This window comes from Solanum dulcamara, chromosome 3 (genome assembly GCF_947179165.1).
Source record: "Solanum dulcamara chromosome 3, daSolDulc1.2, whole genome shotgun sequence".
Classification (NCBI taxonomy): domain Eukaryota; kingdom Viridiplantae; phylum Streptophyta; class Magnoliopsida; order Solanales; family Solanaceae; genus Solanum; species Solanum dulcamara.
Window position 1 is genome coordinate 64,972,912 of NC_077239.1, and position 23,998 is coordinate 64,996,909.

Consider the following 23,998-nt stretch of genomic DNA (forward strand, 5'->3'; position numbering starts at 1 on the left):
TTAAAATAACAAGTTACTCCCTATGGGCAAAACTTGATACTACCACATTGTGTCTTGATTTATGAGAGATTCTATAACTCTTACATTAAAGGCAAGACTTAGCCAAAGGACTTTCAAATAACAAGTTGCATCTCATGAACAACAATTTTCATCATTTTCACTAAATCAAACTTATGAGAAACACAATAAATTTTGACTTAGAAGCAATGAGAAAAAAACAAAAAATAGAAGTAAAGAAACGAAGAAAAATAAAAGAAAACCAAAAAGAAAAAGTTTTAAAAAAAAGAAAGAAAAAACAATAAATAAATAAAAAATAAAGAAAGAGAAAGCAGGTCACATGGACATCCACTTGTTTTACAACACTCCCCTTGGATGTTCATGTATAAAAGAAAAATATATACATAATTATTTGTAATACGCATTGGTTGTTGCCTCATTAAAACCTTATCAGGAAAATCCAATGGGATACAATCTTGGTTAAGGAAATAGAGAGTGCAGCGCATATTTTACTCCCCCTGATAAAGACATCATTTAATATCTCAAAGATGACGCATTCCAATCTTGTATCTCAATTTTTCAAAGGTTGAAGTTGGCAATGTCTTGGTGAACGTATCTGCTAAATTACCACTTGAACGAACTTGTTGACCATATATTTCACTTTTCTTTTGAAGATCATGAGTAAAGAAGAATTTTGGTGAAATATGTTTTGTTCTGTCTCCTTTGATGTATCCTCCCTTTAATTAACCTATACATGCAACATTATCTTCATACAATATTGTTAGAACATCTCGTTTCAAAGAAAGACCACATGTATCTTAAATGTGTTGAATAGATCTTAACCAAACACATTCCCAACTTGCTTCATGAATGTCTATTATCTCTGCATGATTTGAGGAAGTGGCAACTATAGTTTGCTTTGTTGAACGCCATGATATAGCTATACTGCCGCATGTAAATAAGTAACATGTTTGCGATCGACCTTTATGGAGATCAGACAAATATCCTACATCTGCATAACCAATCAATTGTGATGTGGATTCATTTGAGTAAAGCAATCCCATATCATTGATCCCTCGGAGGAATCTTAATATATGCTTAATTTCATTTCAGTTTCTTCATGTTGGAGAAGAACTAAATCTTGCTAACAAGTTTACAGAGAAAGTTATATTTGATCTAGAATTGTTGACAAGATACATTAATGTACCAAATTGCACAAAGATATGACATTTCAGCACCAACAAACTCTTCATCATTTTCATGAGGTTGAAATGGATTTTTATGAATATCAAAAGATCTCACAACCATTGGGGTGCTTAGTGGATATGTTTTATCCATGTAAAATCTTCTTAAAAAATTTTCAGTACATATTGATTTATGGACAAATATCCCATTTGAAAAATATTCAATTTGTAGACCAAGACAAAAATTTTGTCTTGTCGTGGTCTTTCATTTCAAATTCCTTTGTCAGATATTTTACTGCCTTTGAAAGTTCTTCAAGAGTCCGATAATATTCAAATTATCAAAATATATTGCTATTATGACAAATTCATATCTAGACATTTTCATAAAGACACAAGGAAAAATTGGATCAGTTTTAATTTCTTCTTTTAGCAAATATTCGCTAAGACGATTGTACCACATTCGCCCTGATTGTTTCAACCTGTATAAGGATTTTTAAAGTTTTATTGAACAAATTTTCCGAGAATCTTTATATATTTCAGGCATTTTAAATTCTTTGGAAATTTTCATAAAAATATTATTTTCTAGAGATCTATATAAATAGGTTGTAATGCCATCCATCAGATGCATGCCAAGTTTTTTATGAACTGCCAGATTTATAAGATACTTAAAAGTGATTGCATCCACCACATGAGAATATGTTTCCATATAATCAATGTCAGGTTTTTGCGAAAATTCTTATGCCACAAATCGTGTTTTATATCTTACAACTTTATTTTTCTCATTTCGTTTTCGCACAAAGACCCATTTGTATCCCCATTGGATTTATACCTTCACGTGTTTGTACTGTAGGTCCGAAAACTTTGTGTTTTTCAAGCGAAGCTAATTCAACTTGAATTGCATCTTTTTATTTTGGCCAATCATTCCTCTGTCTACATTCCTCGACAGATTTTGGTTCACGATCCTCATTTTATTGCATTATTTCAATAACAACATTATAAGCAAAACTATTGTTGACAATTACATTATTTCGATTCCATATTGTTTTTTGATGAGATATAATTTATTGAAATTTCTTCATTATTTTTAGGCCTCTCAACCTCTTTCGAGGTTTTATCAATTGTTATGTCTCCTCGCTCTTCTTGAGCAGGTTCTTCCATATTATGACCATCTTCATTGTTTGCTTTTTTTCTTTTTTGAGGATTTTTATTTGAAACCAATTGGTCTACAACGTTTTAAGCGTGGTTTAAACTCATTTACATTAATTAATTGTCCTACTGGACATCAATTCGAATTAGAGCATTATCAGCTGGAATATAAGATTTAATAACTCTTGATAGGTTAGTGAATGCATCTGGCAGTTGATTTGCAATATTTTGCAAATGATTATCTTTTGAACTTCCAATTCACATTTATTTGTAAGAGGATCTAAATGAGATAGTGATAATGTATTCCAATCTATTTCCTCTTTCAACTGCTTATTTTCTCCTCTTAATGCTAGGTATACTGATTCATCAAAATCACAATCAATAAATCTTTCAATAAATAAATTTCTAGTCATATGTTCCAAATATTTTATGATAGAAGGAGATTCATACCCAACATATATTTTCAACCTTCTTTGGGGAACCACCTTTGTACGTTGTGGTGGAGCAATTGGAACATATACCGCACATTCAAATATTTTAAAATGGGAAATGTTTGGCTCCTGACCAAAAGTCAATTGTAATGGAGATACTTTATGATAACTTGTGGATCTGATCCGCACAAGACTTGTTGCATGCAAAATAGAATGACCCCATAATGAAATGTAAAGTTTTGTTCTCATAAGCATTGGTCTAGTAATTAATTGGAGGCGTTTAATCAATGATTCTGCCAGACCATTTTAAGTATGAATATGAGCAACCGGATGCTCAATTGTTATCCTAGTGAACAAACAATAATCATTAAATGCCTGAGATGTGAACTCATCAGCATTATTAAGATGAATTATCTTTATTGCATAATCTGAAAATTGTGCTCTTAATTTAATTATTTGAGCAAGTAATCTTGCAAATGTCATATTATGAGTTGATAATAAACACACATGTGACAATCTTGTAGATGCATCTATTAAAATTATATAATATTTAAATAGTCCACATGATGGTGAATTAGCCCACACATATCACCATGTATACGTTTAAGAAATATTGAGAATTCAATTCCCACTTTGATTACTGATGGTCTAGTAATCAATTTATCTTGAGAACATGCAACACAAAAGAATTCTTTAAATTGGAGAATCCTTTGGTTCTTCAAAGAGTGTCTATGTGAACTCTCAATTATTTTGCGTATCATATTAGAATCGGAATGGTCCAACTAGTCATGCCAGTAAACCTTTTGTTTACTATGACATGTGTTTCAACCATGCTAATACTTGTGAAGTATAAGCTAGATGAAAGTGTGGGTAACTTTTCAATTATAAATTTCTTGTCCGACTTCATTGTAGTAATATAAAGATATTCATTTTTTTCATCATTTATAGTCTTAATATGATAGCCATTTTGACGAATGTCTTTGAAACTTAATAAGTTTCTTTGAGACTTACTACAATATAATGATTCATTAATTATCAAATTTGTTCCTCCGATAAGTACAACTTTAGCTTTTCTGGATCGTTCAATTAATCTTGTACTATCAGATATTGTATTAACATTAGCTTCTTACATAATTAAATAAGAAAAATATTTCTTATCTCTTAAAATAGTGTATGTTGTGGTACTATCGATAAGACACATATTATCATAATTGATTTTGGATCCAACTAATGACTGGGAAATTTCCATATTCTTCATAAAAAAAGAGATACAATATAAGAACGTGAAAAACTAACAATATAAAATCTTAAGAAAATGTACTAAAAATGTAGAAATTAGTAAGTCATAATGACTTATGAAAACATTTAAGAAGGACAACATAGTAGGAAACATAATAGGAAAACAAATTTATTTTTATCCCAGTTAGATGATCAGTTCTCAGTCCATATTCTCATAGAAGTCTTCACCTTCCAAATAGGTAATATTGGGGAGGTCTTCAAAATCATCATCTTTATAAGTAAGATTTGCCTCAATATCTTCATATTTATTTGAAGGAGTTGCTTCATTATCATCATTTCAAAAATTCAAGTGTGCCTCCACATTATTATCCTTTTTTTTAGAGAGGCTTAATAAAACCTCACAAAATGATCGAGCGTACGACAATCACGTTCCTAATGATCCTTCATACCATACCGGTGACAAAATTGATTTTACCTCTGGAAGAATTATTTTGAGAAACTTTATTGTTCTCATATTTATTTTCATCATGATGACGATAATTGTTTCTTCCTCGCCCACATCCTCAACCACGTTCATGATCACGACCACGATAATTATTTTGTCTTGATTTAGACTGAGTATATGCTACTACAACATTCGCATCAGGGAATAGAACAGACTCAATAGGACGAGCTTCATGATTTTAATCAACAAAATATTATTTTGTAACAACGCATTTGAAGCGAAAAAAGTGGAAAAAGTTTTCTTAAGTAAATCATCATCAGTGATAGTTTCTTCATATGATTTTAATATGGAACTTACTTTGTGAATAACAGAATTATACTCAGATACAATCTTAAAATCTTGAAATCGAAGATATATCCACTCATATTGAGCTTTTGGTAACACCGTAAGTTTTAGATAGTCACATTGATCCTTCAAATTAGTCCATAATTCAAGAATGTCTTTTACTGCTAAATATTCAATTTTTAATCCTTCATGAAAATGATGACGGAGAAAAATCATGACATTTGCTTTATCTTGACTTGATGTTTTATTTTCTTATTTAATAGTATCACCAAGACCTTTAGCATCAAGGTGAATTTCAGCATCAATGATCCATGACAAATAATTTTTTCCAGTAATGTCAAGTGCCACAAACTTAAGTTTTGATAAATTTGACATGATGAAAATTGAGATAAAAATTAATTTAGAAATAACAAAGACAACTAAAATTAAATTTCTTCAATACCTGAGATAGAAGTTAACTTATCTGAAAAAAATTAGAGCCCTGTATTGATAACATATTATGAAATAATAATAGTAATATATAGATAGTAAAGAAAAGAAAGTATAATAAAGGAAGAGAAGGAGATAGAAATAATAGAACGAGAAAGTAGAATAGTAATTTTTTTACCTGTGTATTTCATATTGAAGATACATTGCCTTTTTATAGGCAAGATTATTGATAAAACGATCATCTAAAGTAATAAAACGGGTAAGCTACAGTAAAAATATTATTCATTGGATGCCATTTACGACGTCCTCGACGTTTTCGGACACCCTAATTTTCTGCTAATTTTGTCACACAAGGTAAAAAAACCTTCGACACGGCCTGCGTAAGCATCGCCAGGAGCCCATTTATTAACAAAGTTTTCGAGAAAGTTCGACCCGATTGTCCCTGCCGGAGCCTGAAGTCTCACCGGTGTTTGAACTCTGCGTCTCCGTTTCTTCTCCGAGCACATAGAAGTTCCGGCAACCAAACGCTTTGGCTGCAATAACAATGGCGTTATGGATGGAGGCAGGTTCAGAACCAAAAACAGAGAAAGAATTGGCTGACCTTGATGCTATCTCCGCTCTCAAAGAGTCTACCTCTTTTGAACTTAAGGTTATACTTCTTACTCTACTTTGACAACTCTAGTTCATTTGTGTTCTGTTCATGCAGTCCTATAAAGAACAACTTGTATCACATTGGTTTGTTACTTTGTTCCTATTACTGCCTGAAGTCCAAATTCAATGCGTTCCATAGTACCTTTTCAAGAAATAAGGTATAGAAAGTTGTTTTCCGGAAAAATTCTCATTCTAGACAACAGTAGAATTTGTAAAAAGATAGAGATTAATGGGTAGTGAATTAAGGTGATCAAGTTACATACCTTTGGGATAAACCAACAAAGTAGAAATCGAGAACAAGAATGTAAACTGCTTAAAGACAAGGAAAAATAAAAGGTGGAGAGTCCTCTTGTGATGTTTTCGTAGATGTTACTCCCTCCCCTCACTCACTTCTGAGAGGGCCAAAATTACAGGCTTAAGCCATAGTGTGAAAAGACTACAGGCTAGTTCTAAAAAGGCTACTTAGTAGCACCTGGCTGAACTCTGATGCTGGGGCTGATTGGGGGCAGGCCGACACTGGACTTGAGGCTGACTGCTAGTCTGCCTGATGGCGTGCTCTAGTTGGAAAGTGATTCTTCTCCAGGGAGAGATCCCGCGGGTTTCCCAGTTACAGAGTGGCTTTTGTTGTACCGAGGCAACATTGATCCAAATCATACCAGGGACTGCGATTCCAGGATTTTCTGGAGCTGAGGCAAGAAGGACTAACATCTCTCCGGTTCTGATTCAGCCATCCGTCGTAGTCTGGTTCGTCTGTTTGCGAAACACGGATTTTTACCCCATACAAAAAGTCTGTTCACTTTGAGCTTTGAATTCATAAACTTGGTACTAAAATCTGTAGTCATGAAAGATTTGTCTGGGAAGCAGAGTTGAGGCAAGCTTTCCAACCATCCTTTTACTTATCAAAAAAAGCAGAATTGAGGCAAACTTCATGGGGTTGTTCAGAGAGAGATACTTGGGAGTGTTAATGCAGTAATGATGGAAAATTCTAGTGTATGATAAGTTGATTACATTAAAATGTTGGAAATATTTTCCATCAGAAAGTCATTTTTTGTTACAAATAATCCTACCTTACTCCCTTGTTTGAACCAACATTTATATATTGTTATCAACTCTTATGTTAAACCAATATCTCCAAAAAGAGTCCTCCACTTTGTATGAACTATGATTATCATATGGACCTATATTTATACCTTACTAAACACTGAAAAGGATCACGTTGAAAAAATTTCGCCGAACATCGACATTGACACCCTGAGACATCGGCAGTTTGGTAGGATAATCCCCGTCAGAGGCGGATGCATGCAGACTTATAATATCGGGTTCATCGGAGCCAATACTTCTGATGTGGAGTATAGATTTATGTGTAATTATTCAGTAAAATTGAAATAAATAGTAAGGTCTAAACCCATAATTTTAAAAATATAATAGGTTCAACACTAAGAACTTTAAAAATTGAATCCATAGAGTTCAAATTCTAAATCCTCCTCTGATTCCAGTGGCCACTCCCGCTCCATGATTACTAGAGATCAACTGAACTTACACAGAAGTGGAATTAAATGAGTTTGAAAACCAACGGTGCTTTGAGGAAGACAATACTGATTTTTGTGGAAGCTGCATTCAAGTGCTTCTTTTCTCGTATCTTTCTATATTAAGAGAAACAAGAAGAAAACCCCACACAAAAAAAAAGAAGAGAAAAGAGTAGACAGGAGTTAATAAGAAGAGCTTTACCATTTTGTCTAGTATAGTACAGAAGAAGTGAATCAGTACCATTTGATATTAATGAACATGGGACACATTAGTTCCTCGATACAAATGGAGTCACTATAGAAGTTGTGTTTTTTTCTATGGGCAGAGGAAAAATCTTAGATTGCAGAGTACCTTTTTGTTGCCTTGTATCAATAGAACCTTCGAGTTGCTTTCTCTCATTAGTCATTTCCCTTTTTCTTTTAATGTTGTTAATGGTGATGTTCAGACAAGATTTTGCACACCTCGAGTATTCCATTCATTCCATTACCCTTTCTTTTCTTTTCTTCTGTCTCATAATTTTCCAAAAAAAAATAATCCAATTACAAAAAACCATAACATTCCTGTATGTGGCCTTTTTCCGGGTTTCTCAATTTAGATATGATGTTTTTCTATGACCTTCATGTTTGATTGTTCAATCTGGAAGTGAATACTAGTTCTTTGACTTTCTCTAATCCATATTGGACTTAGTATGGTAGAAATGTTATGAGCAATATTTTCCTTGGACAGTTATATGCACTTCATGACAACTGTTTTTTCTGTCCTTTGGATGTCTGCTGCTAAGATCACCCTTTGTGCTTCTGTCCACCTTTCCTATCGATATGCTTTCCTTGATTATAGTGGTACAGCACCTTTGTTGCCCAAATTATAATGAGAAACTGAAAAGTTGGCTGTCCTTCATACATGGCAGGAAAAAGGTAATAAATATGTCAAGATGGGCAAGAAGCATTACTCGGATGCTATTTATTGCTATACAAGGGCAATAAATCAGAATGCTTTAAGTGATGCAGAGCAGTCAATTCTCTATTCAAATAGAGCTCATGTCAATCTTCTCTTGGGGAATTATAGACGTGCACTCCAGGATGCAGAAGATGCAACCAAATTAAATCCAAGTAATGTTAAGGTATGCTTTTTATTACTATGCATTACATGTGTTGTATTATGGGCCATAGTTTCCTGCGAGTGCTGCATGTTCTTGGAGTATGTGACATCAATTTGTACTTTATTCATAGGCTCTTTATAGAGCAGCGAAAGCATCATTTTCGCTGAATCTGTTGGCTGAAGCAAAAGGGCTCTGTGAAAAAGGTCTTCAGCACTCGTCATCTAATGAAGAACTGAAGAACCTTGCTAAGCAAATTGATATAAAGAAAACACAAAAGGAACGACGTGATGCTGAAGTGTCTGAAGCAGTATCTTCTGCTAAGGTCTACTACTATATTTTTATCTGGATATAACAATTGTTCATTCTGGTAGCTTCTCACCACTTAATGTAAACTATACAGGCCCTTGTTTCTGCATTTGAGACTAGAGGATTAAAGATTGGGAAGCCCATGTATCAAGAACTCACTGGACTAAAAAAGCCAACATTGGACAAGAATAATATTCTTCATTGGCCCGTTCTTCTTCTATATCCAGAGGTCATGTCCAGCGACTTCATAGAGGAGTTCTGTGAGACTGACATGTTTTCAGCTCATCTTGATATGATATCCTTTGTTATATATATACAAAAACGACAAACACAAATTGTTAAACCAAATGTGGTTCCCTCTGCGTTAACACCAGCTTGACTAATCTTTCTTATGTAACTAAAGAAAATTATTGTTTTTCCATTATCTTGAAGGATTTTGTTCATCTTTAGCTTCCACACATGTTTTCAGAAGGTTGTCCACATCTGCCATGGGACAAAGAAAATGCTTACACTCGTGGTGCTGTCGAGCTGTATTATGAGGTATTTAATGTTACATCATCTATTGTTGCAACAATTTTTTTACGTTTTCCATTTTTCATGTATTTCGGAGAATCATCCAATTGCATAACCCAAATGCGAGCATCTATTGGGCTCCATTGAACATGGTGTTCTACTACATAGATGGCCAACATACTGCTGTGTGTTCAAAATCTGGCACATCAACTTAAAAAGAATTTCAGTACAATGAAGTCTAAATAAAAAGACACTCACATTGTTGGTAATTGAATTTTGTGGTTTGACTTGACAAAATTAATAGGATTAGAGTTGAACTTTTTCATGTTTGAACTTTGAAGTCAATTGAATAAATATGTGTAGGTACAACGCCTTTTGGTTCTGTATGATCTGATTGTCAAATTAGACGTAGGCATTGGAGTAGATCTCCACTAAAAAGACAAAGAACACCCTAAATTAGAATACATTACTTTGCGTCAATATAAGAGGTGCATCCCCCTAGAATTTTTTGATCTATTGTACCTCACAAGGGAATGGCAAGCCTTGTGAAAAATTCTTTTATCAAATTGGGCATATAGCATCCACATTTAATTGAGAATGAAGGAAATGTAGATTTGTAGTAGCGCTGTATAGGAGGCTGAAGCACTAGCCTCTTTAGGACTTGAAATATTTCATCAGGGTAGTGTGAAATTTAATGTGTCTCACAACCGAGAAAAAATAGTTTTGGGAGGGGGGGGGGGTCATTTTGGTTTTGCATCTGGACAAATAGGTTCAATATATGAGAGAATTAAGGATACCCACCAAAAAGACTAATCCAATCCATAAGGATGTACCAGAAAATACAACATTTTTGTTACTCGACCACCCATCAGGAGAAGCAAATACTATACAAACTGCTTATTCATTCCATTTGTGCGCCCACAAGATAGAGAAACCAGGATTTGTTTTGTTTACGCTGTTGTCCATTGTTAAGTAGTCTTCCATTCTCCATCTAAAGGTAAAATATTCTATGAGAGATCATTTTCATACCTTTATGTTCACATGATTTATAAGAAATATTGCATATCACAAAGCTGTCATGTTGGGTTGCTGTTCATTTTTTTACTTCTGGGCTTGCTTTTTTGTGGATGCTGGCCAACGGGGACTTTACTGACTTCATGATAGTCTCCTGGGAGTAATACATAATATTCCCATTTTCTACCGACTTTGTAGTCCAAATGATAGCAACTGTGCAGTTTCTGAATGTGCATATAATCTGCTTGAATTATTGGGGTAAAAATTGGGTTCTAGATTTAATATTTCATCCTTCATTCTTTTGTTCTACCCTTAGGTTAGATTGTCTGATTAGCTGTAAATTGTTAAGGTGGTTTTTGATGGTTAATAAGGTCCCTATGGATACATCTTTCGATCCTCTTAACTCTACTTACTTGAGGTCGTGTAGTAGACTGGTGAGGCCAACAATAATCCAATATTTTTGTGTTATCTGTTTGACTCGAATTCTTGATGCCAAATATGTAATTTTGTTGGAAATTCTTGTAGTTGATTAGAGGGATTTCCCATAGTGTGTGTATCAGGGATCAAGTGTTAGATTCTAGTTAATAAACTCTTAATGCTTTCCTGTTTTAGTGCCACCAGTTCATGTGGCTGTAATATGCTTCTCTGTTCTGAACTTGTGATTGAGCAGGCTTGTGTTGGTGTCTCTTTATCCAAGTGGGATATTCTTCGGTATCTGCTGGAAGGAACAGCTGCTTCTCATGTGGAAGACTTTGGTAATGAGGGGAGTGGTTCTGCTCAGAGTTCAACCAAGGGTATTATTTCACAAGGTACACTCCCCCATCTCTATATTTCAACAGATGAAAAATTGAGGAAGCTTCTCTTTCAAGATTATTGCAATCTCTAGCAGATTTGCTGCCTAGTGTCAGAAACAAGAGATCCACTGTACTAATTCAAATAACAGTAAAATTATAATGTGTGCTTGTCTTAGGTGGTCTTATAGAAGGGATTCCATGGTTCGGTTCAACCTTTCTCTTTTCTTCAAAATATTTACTCTTCATCACATTTATGTTTGAGTATAATGAAAATAGATTTTCTCAAACCATCACAATTGTCTCGCTTTTTCTTCAACATGGGTTTGCAACTTTTGTTTAAAAAAAACGGAGAAGGGTCAAAAACGCCTTTAAACTATGTGATATGAACAAAAATGCTCAGTTGATAGTTTGGTCCAAAAATGTCCTTATTGTTACTTAATGGGTCAAAAATGCCCCTTTTCAAATAAATATATGATTTATTTTCTTTTTAAACATATTCTTTTCCTAAGATAATATTTTTGAATTAAAAAATGTTTATCCTACTTCGATTTGGAAAAGATTAAGAAAAAAAAATATTTTCTATTTTATTAGAAACTTTTAATCGTTATCTAAATGAAAATTAATGATGAAATTACTATGATTTTATATATACTAGTTTAGTGTACGTGCTTTGCACGTGGGTATTACGTTAATCAATAAAAATTATATATAAAATGCATAAATTATTACATGTTTAACTCATATCATTAAATTTAATTATTTTCTGTAACGACCTGTATTCGTCGTTACGGATAAGCCAATGTGGAAGGAATCTGGGCCAGAAAACGTTGGGTTGTGACTTGAGAAATTTTGAGTCTATGCCAAGACTTGGATAAAATCTGAGTCATGTGAGGTGTAGGACGATCCGGTAATGGATGAGGGATTGAATTTACAGTTTGATTTGATTGAGACCAATTAAGGTAATTGTAAAAGTTTAAAAAATAATTAAAAATACACAGATATGACACATTCACATAGAGTCTGACTCTATTTTGTACTTACTCATAGGACTCTTTTAAGTTTTAACCATATATTTTAGGACACAACGTAGGTTTTACAACACTAATTCTAAAAAATAAAATTTACCGATTCTTTTCTCTTTTAAAATAATTAAATAATAATTATATATGATCTTATTAAAATAAGTTTTCTCTTTTTTCTCTATAATCACACATTTCAAATCTTATTGAATTATATATGGTACCAGAATTGCACATTGGTAGTTTCATTCTTGACGTCTTATGATTTTCGAATTGAAATTTTTTTAATAGAATTTAGCCAATTAGTCCTCACAATAGGTGATTGTAAAAAATATTACTTTAATTCGTTATCTATGAATTTACACATGTAAATCTTACAACACAATCAAAGTACAAAATTTTATCCAAAATACATACAATAAGAATCAAAAGTAAAATGTAGCACAATTTAACAATTGGCAAGAGAAAATTTACCACAGTGCTATCTTTGAATGTCCTCAACAACCTATTATCTTCAGGCCTATAATCACATATTTCAAATCTTATTGATTTATATATGGTACAAGAATTGCAGATTGGTAGTTTCATTTTTGACGTCTTATGATTTTCGAATTGAATTTTTTTAAAATAAAATTTAGCCAAATAGTCTTCACAACAGGTGATTGTAAAAAATATTACTTTAATTCGTTATCTACAAATTTACACAGGTAAATCTTACAACACAATCAAAGTACAAAATTTTATCCAAAATACATACAATAAGAATCAAAAGTAAAATATAGCACAATTTAACAATTGGCAAAAGAAAATTTACCACAATGCTATCTTTGAATGTCCTCAACAACCTGTTATCTTCGGGACTTATCATTATGAATAGAAATACATAATTTAACAAAAATATAATGGACAAAAGATTGCAAAAGTCTACGATCTCATATTTCAACCTTCTCGAAGTATATATGATGTCAAGATTTGCAGACTGATGATTTCATTCTTAAACGTTTTATGATTTTTGAATTGAAATTCTACCCCTAATAGGATTTCTAAACATTTAAGCCATGACTTTCAAATTGAACTTCTACACTTAATAGAACTTCTATCCCAAAGTGAGTAGGACACATTTATAAGGAAAATTTCCACGAATTTTACCAGGATTTTGCACTTAAAATATGGAAGGAAAATTAAGTTACGTTAATATGGATGAAAAATTAAACTATATTAACCTATTGAAATTATTAAATAATAATTTGAGAGAAATGACTATTTTGTTTATTTTAGAATTCTTGAATGAAGGGAAAAATATTCAATCAATATTTCTAAGGATCTTATGTTTTTAATATAGTATAGATTAACTATGATGAAGGGGAGCCTTGGAGTAACTGGTAAAGTTGCTGTCATGTGACCAGGAGGTCACGGGTTCAAGCCTTGGAAACAGCCTCTGGCAGAAATGCAAGGTAAGGCTGCGTACAATAGACCCTTGTGGTCAGGCCCTTCCCCGGACCCCGCGCATAGCGGGAGCTTTAGTGCACCGGGCTGCCCTTATAGATTAACTATGATGCTTAAGTAAAACTATATAAAAGTGGGTAGATTCCAAAAGTATATGCATGTAAAATTAATTATTTTATTCAACATTCCATTTTAGATTAGTTTTGTTGAAGTCATGACTTAGAAAAGAATTTTGAAATAATAAGTGAGAACTTTTCCCAAAAAAAGAAGAAATAATCGGTGAAAAAAACTGAAAAGATTGAAAAACTAACTCCGACGGATCCTTTTTGGTTTTGGAGTGTTGGTTAGCATTGTTATCTTAATTTATAATTTTTTTAAGTAGGTTATTTGGGTTTATAAGAATATTGACGACTAATTGTGATTTTAAAAGCTTGTTCATTAGTATTAGGACTTCCATAGAACAAATTATTAAAAAAGATATTATTTGATTTTTATTTTTATTTTTATTTTGAGAAAAATGGTGAATAGACGATTTTGTCTTAAGCGGAATGTTAATGAATTGTAAAAAGTTCAATCAACATTTTAAGGGGTTTCATGCTTTTAATATAGTATAGATAACCTACATTATGAGTTAAAAAGGTATATGGAGTTATTCTATTTTAATTGTTAAAATTGAGATTAAGAAGAAAACAAGGATTATTTTCTACTTATTTATTATTTAAAGTGGTTTTAAAAGAAAAGAAACAAGAATAAGGTTCCTTAAAAGTAACATTTTTAACAGAATTATTCTATGCCCTCATAGTAAACCCGTCATTAATTTTCATTTAGATAATGATAATTTTTTTTAATAAAATAAAAAATATTTTTATTTCTTAAGATAAACATTTTCTAATTAAAAAAATAATCATTAGGAAAATAAAGTGTTTAAAAAGAAAAGAAATAATATATTTATTTGAAAAATGACATTTTTGACCCATTAAGTAATAATAAGGGCATTTTTAGACCAAACTATTGAAGACTGATATTTTTGGACCAAACTATCAACTAAGAACATTTTTGTTCATTTCCATAGTTTAAGGGCATTTTTGACCCTTTCTTGTTAAAAAAATGATGATTTGCTCTCCATTAATGAATTTATATGTCTATGGGTGGAATTATATCCTCCTATGAACCCCAAGGAACTAGGATAAAACAATGACAAACTTTTCAGCAGGTAGATATTATAGTCGAGTTTTTGTGCAGTACTAGCTTTTACATTCAAGACCTTAATCTAGTGACAGATATTACACTTGTTTCAAATGTACCTCTTCGCACATAACTAGGTTCTTTCTTCCCCCTTTTGCCTTGATTCAATGTTAATGACCTCATTTAATCTCTTTTCAAGCCTTCACTATCGTTTTATGGACTAATTCTGTTCTTATTTTTCTTCACTCATTCTCTTTAACAGATGTTACTAGATGGGTTAAAATTAATGAGAAGAGAACACTTTATAATGTTCTAAAGGAACCGAGTTGTGTAGTTCCTGGGATTCCTGGTATGAATTTATTTCCTTAGATGTATTTGCACTCTATGCAGTTCTATCCCTCTCATCTAATGTAAGATTATTTTCTTGTCTTTTGCTATAGTGTTTTGGGTTGTCTCAAGTAACTCCAGCTTCTATAAAGACTTCAAATCTGGAAATTGGTCTCCTCCAGAACTGGCGTGAATTTGTTGTGGAGTTGTAAGTCCATTATGAATTCCTATTGTCTTGCAAGTACACTCCGTTACATGTTTGATAATGTAACTGGTGTTCATTCGATATAGTTGATTTCATTGATGTAGAGAGCGTTAGGGTTCTTGCTCATATTTTGTAGATTAGGAGCTGTGCAAATCTCTCAAGGTTTCAGCTGTTTGTGGGTGTAAAATTAAGGGAAGGAAGGTAATTATGTTTACCTGTACCAAAATGAAGCATGTCCAAGTCATTTGTAAAAGGAAATTATGGGGGAGAGAGTAATTGTGATTTGTGATCATGTAGAATACTCTTTAAAATTTTATCTAATGATTCATTTCGTTACTTCCTTGGCCTTTACTAATTATTGATTTAATGAATGTATACAAGCTTCACGTTGTTACGACAAAATTGGTGCATGTTAAAAGCCCCAAAAATTCCCTTATTTTTGAGTTGAAGGCTCAAAGTCATTTTGTATTTTCACATGAAGCAATAATAGTCCTTCATGTTTGCAACTGATAGTTCCATGTTTGCAATGTTCGTGCACTTTTAGTCATCTCCCAACTTTTCATTTATTTTTTAACGTTGACTTTGTCTACTATTGTATGAAATGTTCAATCATCTCCCTATATACTTAGTAGAAATAATAGCTCCATGTGAGAAGAAGAGTGCTTGTGTTTTGTTCATTACAAATATCATTAAAGCTAAATCAAGAACCTACCTTTGCCTTTTGAACTATATCAATTTTACTGTAAACAAATGATGTTGCAATGAAGGTTGGTTTTGTATTATTGCACGACATCTGGCATGATGAACCTCTTGACGTAAAAAAAAAAAAAAGGGAGTGGGTGGGTTGGGGGGGGGGGGGACAAGTTTGATCAAAAGTGTACCAATACTGTATACATGGAGGACTACTTTGAATTTAAACTCAAAGATAAGTGATATTTTCAGTTTTTTCTCTCCATATTTTAGCATATAAGAAAATGTATATATATTGTATCTTAGAATATAATTGTGTAAAAAGGATATGCATGAGTTGTTTAAGTTCACATACTAACAGTAATATGATTTTATTTATTTATTTTTGTGGGGTGGTGTTAACTTTCAGAATAAAATAAGCATGAAAAATAGAAAAAAAAAACAGTGAACCAAAAAAAGCAGGAAAAATCCAGGATTGACAAGTACAAAAAGGATGGTTATGACTTTTGATACTTTGGGAGGAAAAAAAAAGTAAGAAAGAGATGTGAGGAGTTATATCAAGTGATGATGCCATACTATCATTATTTTATGAGCTACAGAGATGAAAACTACTTGTACTTCTATGCAATTCTCTCTAAATTAAATTAGATCAAGAAAAGGGTAACTATTGGTGGTTTATGTAAAAAGTATCTACTCTGAATATATTTACACTAACCTTTTAAAAACAACTCAACTAAGAATGTGGAAGGAATGGAAAGCAAAATAGAATGCACTAATAATAGAATAACAGAGCCCTCTTGCAACAATTTTTTTGTGCCTCTTTGCACCATGTATTTTCCCTTGTATTTTAACATTTTGACACCTATTTCCGATTACTCTTTCAAAATAGGCACAACCATATCATTTCATATATTTAGCAACGGCAAAGATATTGTACTTAGGAGAAGGGAGGATTCCATTGATACAAACATGGCAAGAGTTTATGCCAAAGTCCAAAATCAGCAATGGTGGTTCAGCCTTTAAAGTAGAACATTTACTTGAAAAGATAATAAAATACCATCCATTTTAAAAAGAGTTCATTCGTCCCCTCAATCCTTTTTTCCCACTTTCTTTTTATTCCACACATTAATTAGGGAAGGGAAACGGAAATAGTGTCCAAGAAATAGCACAAAACCAGAAAGTCAGCTACATAAAGAGCCTAAAGACTTCATACAAACATATCCAGGACAACGCGAAGGCAGTCCCCATCATGCATCAGGTCAAAAGCTTTGTTTATGTCCGCAAGCGTCATATTATGAGTGATGTATTCATCCACCTTGATTTCCTATTAGTAGTGGAAGAGTTGGATAAATGAACAGTTACTAAATGGTAAAATGAGGGAAGAAAGATATAGAAAAGGGAAAAAACGGACCTTCTTCAAGTACTTGTCCACGAGTGAAGGAACTTGTGATCGGCTTTTGAAACCACCAAAAGCGGTTCCCTTCCAAACACGACCAGTCACCAGCTGAAATGGACGAGTAGATATCTCCTGACCAGATGCAGCAACACCTACAATCACTGAGGTTCCCCAGCCCTGCAATTCCAATAAGATTGGACACGTTCAACATTAGTATCTTGTACAATAGATTAATTTTCCATAATAAGGTGGGAGCATTAATAGCAAGGGAAAGGCAGCTAAGCAATTTCAATCGGAGTGAAGAAGAGGTGGGGAAACTGAAATTCCAATTTTATTGATTAGACACTTGCATAATTTACCTTGTGACAACACTCTAAAGCAGCCCTCATAACAGAGACGTTTCCTATGCACTCAAAACTGTAATCAACACCACCGTCTGTAAGATCCACAATGACTTGCTGAATGGGTTTCTCATGCTCCTTGGGATTGATGAATTCAGTCACACCGAAATTTTTGGCTGCATATGACAGTTTAATATATGGATCAGATGATGTGACAATTTATGCACCATACAACAGAAAATAACTAAGGACATGCATGAAAACTGTTGTGCTGCTCAAGTTTCAAATACTATTTCTTGAATAAGTCTGGACAAATTTAACCAGATATCCTTTCACCGCCACTTCAATCTGGCATATTATTTTGTTTAATAAGTTGTTTCCTCCTATAATCAGCAGCCAAGAAGAGAACTATTATGAGATCAAACAAGATATTTATACATCAGACTTTCATAAGAGTAATCTACTGCTTATCATAAAGAAATATACTGATGATAATCAAGATATATGACTGATTACATCATGACATCTAATCTGAAAGTTTCAGAAAGATATATTTAAGGTGTTGCTTCCATATCCCAATGAGTCAAATGATTTGGCAAAAAATAATACATCTCTTGCTTTAAAAATTTTAAAGCTTGAAATGATATCGAAGTGGCTGGAGAGAGGTCATGGAATAATAGCTTGAGCTTGAGAATCGACAGCAAACAAAGAGGGGAAAATGCACCTATAGGGGTTGACTGATCGAAACCAAAGTTTTAAGACCTAAGGGGTACAGCAATGTCCAGCATCCTTTTTAGTAGAGATCTCTATCTCATTCTTAGTTGGTGAAATGGCTGTTGCATTTGATTTTGTAGAAAGGATGAGGGCATGAAGACAAGGAATTATTATTAGGCTTCTTTTTCTTTTCCATTACCATTACAAAACATATATCTACAAGTGTGCCTACAGATATACATCTAACTCTGAAATCATTTGTCGGAACAAACATTTTCTTAATAATCTAGAAATCCATGAGGATCAACTGGCCCACGATTTGAAACTTGGTGGTAATGGGCCCGCCCCTCTACCCTCCCCCACTTAAATACAAGGCTTTTGTTTGCAAGCGGGTTCAAATTCGTGATGTGCACCTAGTCCACACATCATGAGACACACTCTTACCATTGAACCAAAGCCCTAGGGGCTTTAGCTTTTGATTGAACATTAGTAACTTGTATTTGAAGTCTACCAAGAAAGTGATCTTAGGACTTAGGAGTAGCTCAAGCTCTGACAAACCTGACGTCAAATATATTTGGAACCTAATCATATACTTACTATTCCTAAAAGTTCATAGTTCACAATCTTAGACAGATTGGACAAAGCTATACCTCTATCGAACTTTTTGCTGTCGATATCAATTCCAATAATTCGTGAAGCACCAGCAACTTTTGCACCCTCGGCCACCTAACAAGCAAATAGACAGACTACATAAATATATTAAAGGAGCTTAATTATTTGACACACAATCAAATTGTTAGATACTTACAGCAAGACCAACTGTTCCCAGGCCAAAGATGGCAACAATGGAACCTGGTTCAACTTTTGCAGTGTTCCAAACAGCTCCAAGGCCTAAAGACAGCAAATACACAATGTGAAATGCAAGGAGGGTATGGTTAGAGTGTAATCAGCCATTGACTAAAACTAAAGAAAACACAGTGTATTGGCTTTAGAAGGGAACAAAGGGACATAGTTAGATAGGCATTCTATGATTTTTATTTCTTCCTCAACTTCTAATCAAGGGGAATAAACCAGCATGAGGTGATGAAAAATGATAGAAAAGATGGACACCAGGATAAACCAACCAAAAGACACTATCTAGTAACTCATAAAGATCAAAGTACTATGACGATATGCTCCCTAAATAATATACTTAAATACACTTCCATCCTAGCTCTATTGATGATTTATACACTAGGAGCTCCACTATGATAACTTGGATTTTAGTTTCCTTTTTTTACTTCTCTCTCTTTTAGCTTTTATTTTGTGGCATATTCTCTCAAAATCCTGTCCTCCCTTAACATACATCACATTGTCTCAGAAGTTTTCTCCATTTGGCAGGTGTTAGGTGTTGCACTAATTTTGACCAAAAATTGAGAAGATGAAGGAATCAAAAAGAACAACTAATAGAATGATGATGAAGTCGCATGAAACCGCATACTTCGAGGACCAATACAACAGTTTATTACACATATTATTGATAAATTATGGATTATAAATGGAGTAAGGTCCAGCATTAAATTTTTTTTTTTTTAGAAAAGGGCCAGCATTAAATCAGAGATGCTACAGAATATGTTTCATGAATTAGCTTGAAGGAAACCACAAGATATTAGTTCAATCACATATTAGGTTTGAAAGTCAATTTACCGGTTGGAACACCACACCCGAGAAGGCAGACTTTCTCCAGAGGAGCTACTGGGTCAATCTTTGCAACACTAACATCATGGACAACTGTGTACTGACTGAAGGTTGAAGTTCCCATGAAATGATAGATCGGCTTTCCATTGATAGAAAATCGACTCTTGCGGTCGTTCATCATAACTCCCACTCCAGTAGCAGCCCTTACTTTACCACAAAGATTGGTCTTTCCTGATTTGCAGAACTTGCATTCTCTGCATTCTGCCTGGTAACAAGGTATAACATGGTCGCCTGGCTGAACTTCAGTCACTCCCTCACCAACACTTTCTACTATCCTGCAAATTTTAGATAGCTAAGACCAAGAAAAAGGGTATCCAAACAAAACTCGTCTTTAACTTCAATGGAAGCTACTACATTCAATTAAAACGCTATGACACAAAGAGAGCACGTACCCTGCAGCCTCGTGACCAAGAACACATGGGAAGAGACCCTCAGGATCCTTCAAGGAAAAAGAAAAATGTATTAGATTGTGAGTAATAATACCAAACAACAACCAATAGTTCAACAAACTAATGATCTTAAACTATTGACTCCGAACTTATCGTTTTCCAAAGTAGCAATTTCCAGAAAACACACAAATAAATTGGGAGAAAAAAGTTTCAAAAAAAAAAAAACAGATGGAAAGAAGTAAAAATTCTTGGCATCATAAATGGTGTGAATAAGCCTAAAATCTAGGAATGCATGTTTCAATGAAATTTCATAGGTCAAATTACTTTTGCACTAGTTTAACTTGTTTCTTTTTTGTAATGATATGTCACAATATTAGCCACCCAAAACAAATTAACATTGTTACAGAAATGCAAAAAGCTTCAACACCATTCTCTGATTCATCAATCAATCAATCAACTATTCCTTACTCCCAAATCATTCAGGTTTGTCGCCATTCCACTCTATTCCGCGAATTCATCAAATTTCAGCTACTAATAAATGGGGAAAGATGTATAGATTAGATTACCTTGCCACTCCAGGTATAAGCATCGGTGTGGCAGAGAGCAGTATATAGAACTTTAACACGGACTTCACCGGCTTGAGGTGGAGCCACCTGCACATCCTCGATGACTAAAGGCTTGTTGGGTTCCCAGGCCACCGCAGCTATACATCATTTTTCACAATCCATAATCATACATTTAGGGTTCATAAAGCTTATAGTAAGACGAAGATGCATAGAATATAGAAAAAGTACCTTTGCAGGTGATGAATTGACCTTGTGTACCCATCATTTACAGACCACAGAATCAAAGAAAATATAATACTAATCTTTTGAGGATGACTCTACACTCTACACCAATATGTAAATAGATCCCATTCTATATAGGAATTTTCCAACTTCAATTATTAGTAATGCTGTGTTTGGAAATCAGCAAAACATTTTTTTATTTTTTCATGTAAAAATATAAGGAAAATGATTTGCTTAAGAAAAAACAAATTTCCTAAGTGTTATTCTAAGTTTATTAGTAACTCTTTCTTAACCCCCACCCTTAGCACCATCACTTCCCATTTCATCTCATCTCATTTCATGCTGTTTTTGAGAGATTATATATAAATATTTTTTGAATAATTTTGTTTTACTCTTTATCGAATGTTAAAATATAATTACTTCCTCGATTTTAATTTTGACTATCATGATTTCACTTGACATAAAAGTTAAGTGAATAAAAAATACCGTAAAATTTTATAATTTTAAAGTAAAGATGTACAAATTTTGAGACCTTAAGCATGTTAAACAAAAAGTTGGAACAAGAAACTTGTCAAAAAAAAAAAAAGACATTCTTTTTTAAATGAACTAAAAAAATAATGACAAATAAAATGAAACACACAAAATACTTATTTATCAAACTAAAAATAATAATAAAAAACTAAGTTTTCAAAAATTCTTTTTCTAAGAAAATAATTTCCATCGAACCAAACACACCCTAAGCCTTTTGTCCCTTTTCAAGCCCAGCTCAGCCCACTAGAATCTCATACATCCTGTAATTGCACTTATTTTCTTGGAAAACTTATTTAAATTTCACTAGTTTAGAAGTTGATTATTTAGATACACTCTAATTTACAGTATTATATATCTTATCAAATTTTGGTACGTCCAGATACATGTATCTTGGGATACATGAAATCAAAATTAGGTGTAATTTATTTTAGATACATTGTATCCAATTGAATTCACATGTATTTGGGGTATATAACAAATCTCGCTTTTCTATCTCGCTCGCCACTCTCTTATGTATCTGGTATACCAAATACATGCGAATCACACTAGATATATACAAATATATGTATCTAGTGTGATTCACATGTATCTGAGATACATAACAAATCTCGCTCGCCTCCCTTCCCATATCGCTCGTCTCTCTCTCTCTCTCTCTCTCTCTCTCTCCCTATTTTAGTATATTTGATAGCAAAAATGTATGTATCTAAGTGTATCTTTCTCAATATATGGTAGAAAACTCTTAATTAGTGGTATGATACGTAATATTTTGAAAGTATGAATAATAATAATAATAATATATATAGTAGTGAAGTATGTCTAATTATGTAGTTACTTTAACTTTTGTTTTTTCACTTAATAAAACAAGTAATATATAATATAATATTTTTGGATAATTTCTTTTAAAAAGATAACACATAAATTAAGACACAATTTTTTTTCGAGAAAAGCTGCCTTATATATATTACTTCATAATATGTTGTACATGTCCATAAGATTTTAACGCATCTTGTACAATTTAATTTGGGAAATTAAAATCCCAAGATACCTTATGCAAAAGAAACAAAGAGAATTTAGCTATATTATGAGCAAGTGAATTCCATGCGCGACAAATAAAAAAGTGGATCATATATTACTTGATCAAAATACTACTTGGGGACATTTCTAACGAAATCCGTCCCTTTCAAATCTTGTATGTAGTATTTTAATGCATACAGGTTTGGAGTATCATCAAAAGATAAAAAGTCACTTACTTTATTTCTATAATGAAACTGTTGTTTTGATTTATTTTTAATTTTTTATTTGTTTGTTTTAATTATATTAAACTTTTCAGCATGTGTATTGCTATTTCAAATTATGTTATGTAAAATTTTACTAATATCAAATTATTAAAATAAATTTTCAGCAAATAGTTATACATGAAAGAATAAAATACATATTTTTGTATGATTAATGTTAATCTCGTATGATAACTTATTTGTCAAGGTGAAGATTATTGGATTTTATCTTAACTTATACGATAATAAATACTTAAAGTTTAATAGATATAAATGATTTTTTACTTATTTTGATTTTAGGAGATTCAAACATGTAATGAAGTTGAAGAATCTAATTCAATACATAGTTTGCAGAGTTATTGAATATTTTTTCGTTAGTCAAAAACTGTAGTCACATACAAAGATGAACTACACTATATAAAGCTACATTCTATAATCGCATACCTGTTACTGTTATTCTCATAGAAGAAATCTTCACAAGAATTTTCACTTAGAACTTTTGGAGAAGAAGGAGAAGGAAGAAAGAAGTTGTGTTTCTTTTCTCTTTTTTTTTTCTTAGGAAAAGTTTCGTTGTTTCTCTAAAAAGATAAACCTTTTATAATCCTAAATGGATACAACTTTTCAAAAAGTAGTGTCTCTTCCCTTTTAATTAATAAATTAAATATATAACATTTATATATTATTAATTTATTAATACAGCTCCAGGTTGATCCACATGGGTGGCCTGATCCAATTTCCTTCATCTCTCACTCACACATAGTGGGTCAACTCTCATTCCTGTTCTGTAACTTTAATACACTACGATTAGACCGTGTGATCAGTGCATACTTCGAGAG

At 32.8% G+C, this 23,998-nt stretch overlaps 2 protein-coding genes across 3 annotated transcripts; one reads left to right on the forward strand and one right to left on the reverse strand.

Moving 5' to 3' along the window:
- Positions 1-5,456: 5,456 nt before the first annotated feature.
- Positions 5,457-15,640, forward strand: LOC129882697 (uncharacterized). Of its 2 annotated transcripts, XM_055957109.1 has the most exons (9): positions 5,457-5,865; positions 8,302-8,514; positions 8,624-8,815; positions 8,894-9,094; positions 9,259-9,339; positions 10,997-11,135; positions 15,033-15,119; positions 15,211-15,305; positions 15,439-15,640. In XM_055957109.1, the coding sequence occupies exons 1-8, from the start codon at positions 5,761-5,763 to the stop codon at positions 15,288-15,290; spliced, it is 1,098 nt and encodes a 365-aa protein (XP_055813084.1). In that variant the 5' UTR covers positions 5,457-5,760; the 3' UTR covers positions 15,291-15,305; positions 15,439-15,640. The 2 variants fall into 2 exon arrangements, with proteins under 2 accessions (XP_055813084.1, XP_055813083.1); XM_055957108.1 differs by having other exon boundaries at positions 15,211-15,640.
- A 1,289-nt stretch (positions 15,641-16,929) lies between these two features.
- On the reverse strand, positions 16,930-21,512 carry LOC129882698 (alcohol dehydrogenase class-3). Its single transcript, XM_055957110.1, has 9 exons — positions 21,364-21,512; positions 21,136-21,272; positions 20,573-20,619; positions 20,130-20,455; positions 19,252-19,334; positions 19,094-19,169; positions 17,748-17,905; positions 17,404-17,565; positions 16,930-17,316 (listed from the first exon to the last, which is right to left on the reverse strand). Exons 1-9 carry the CDS (start codon positions 21,398-21,400, stop codon positions 17,200-17,202), a joined length of 1,143 nt encoding a protein of 380 aa, XP_055813085.1. The 5' UTR covers positions 21,401-21,512; the 3' UTR covers positions 16,930-17,199.
- Between the last annotated feature and the right edge of the window lie 2,486 nt (positions 21,513-23,998).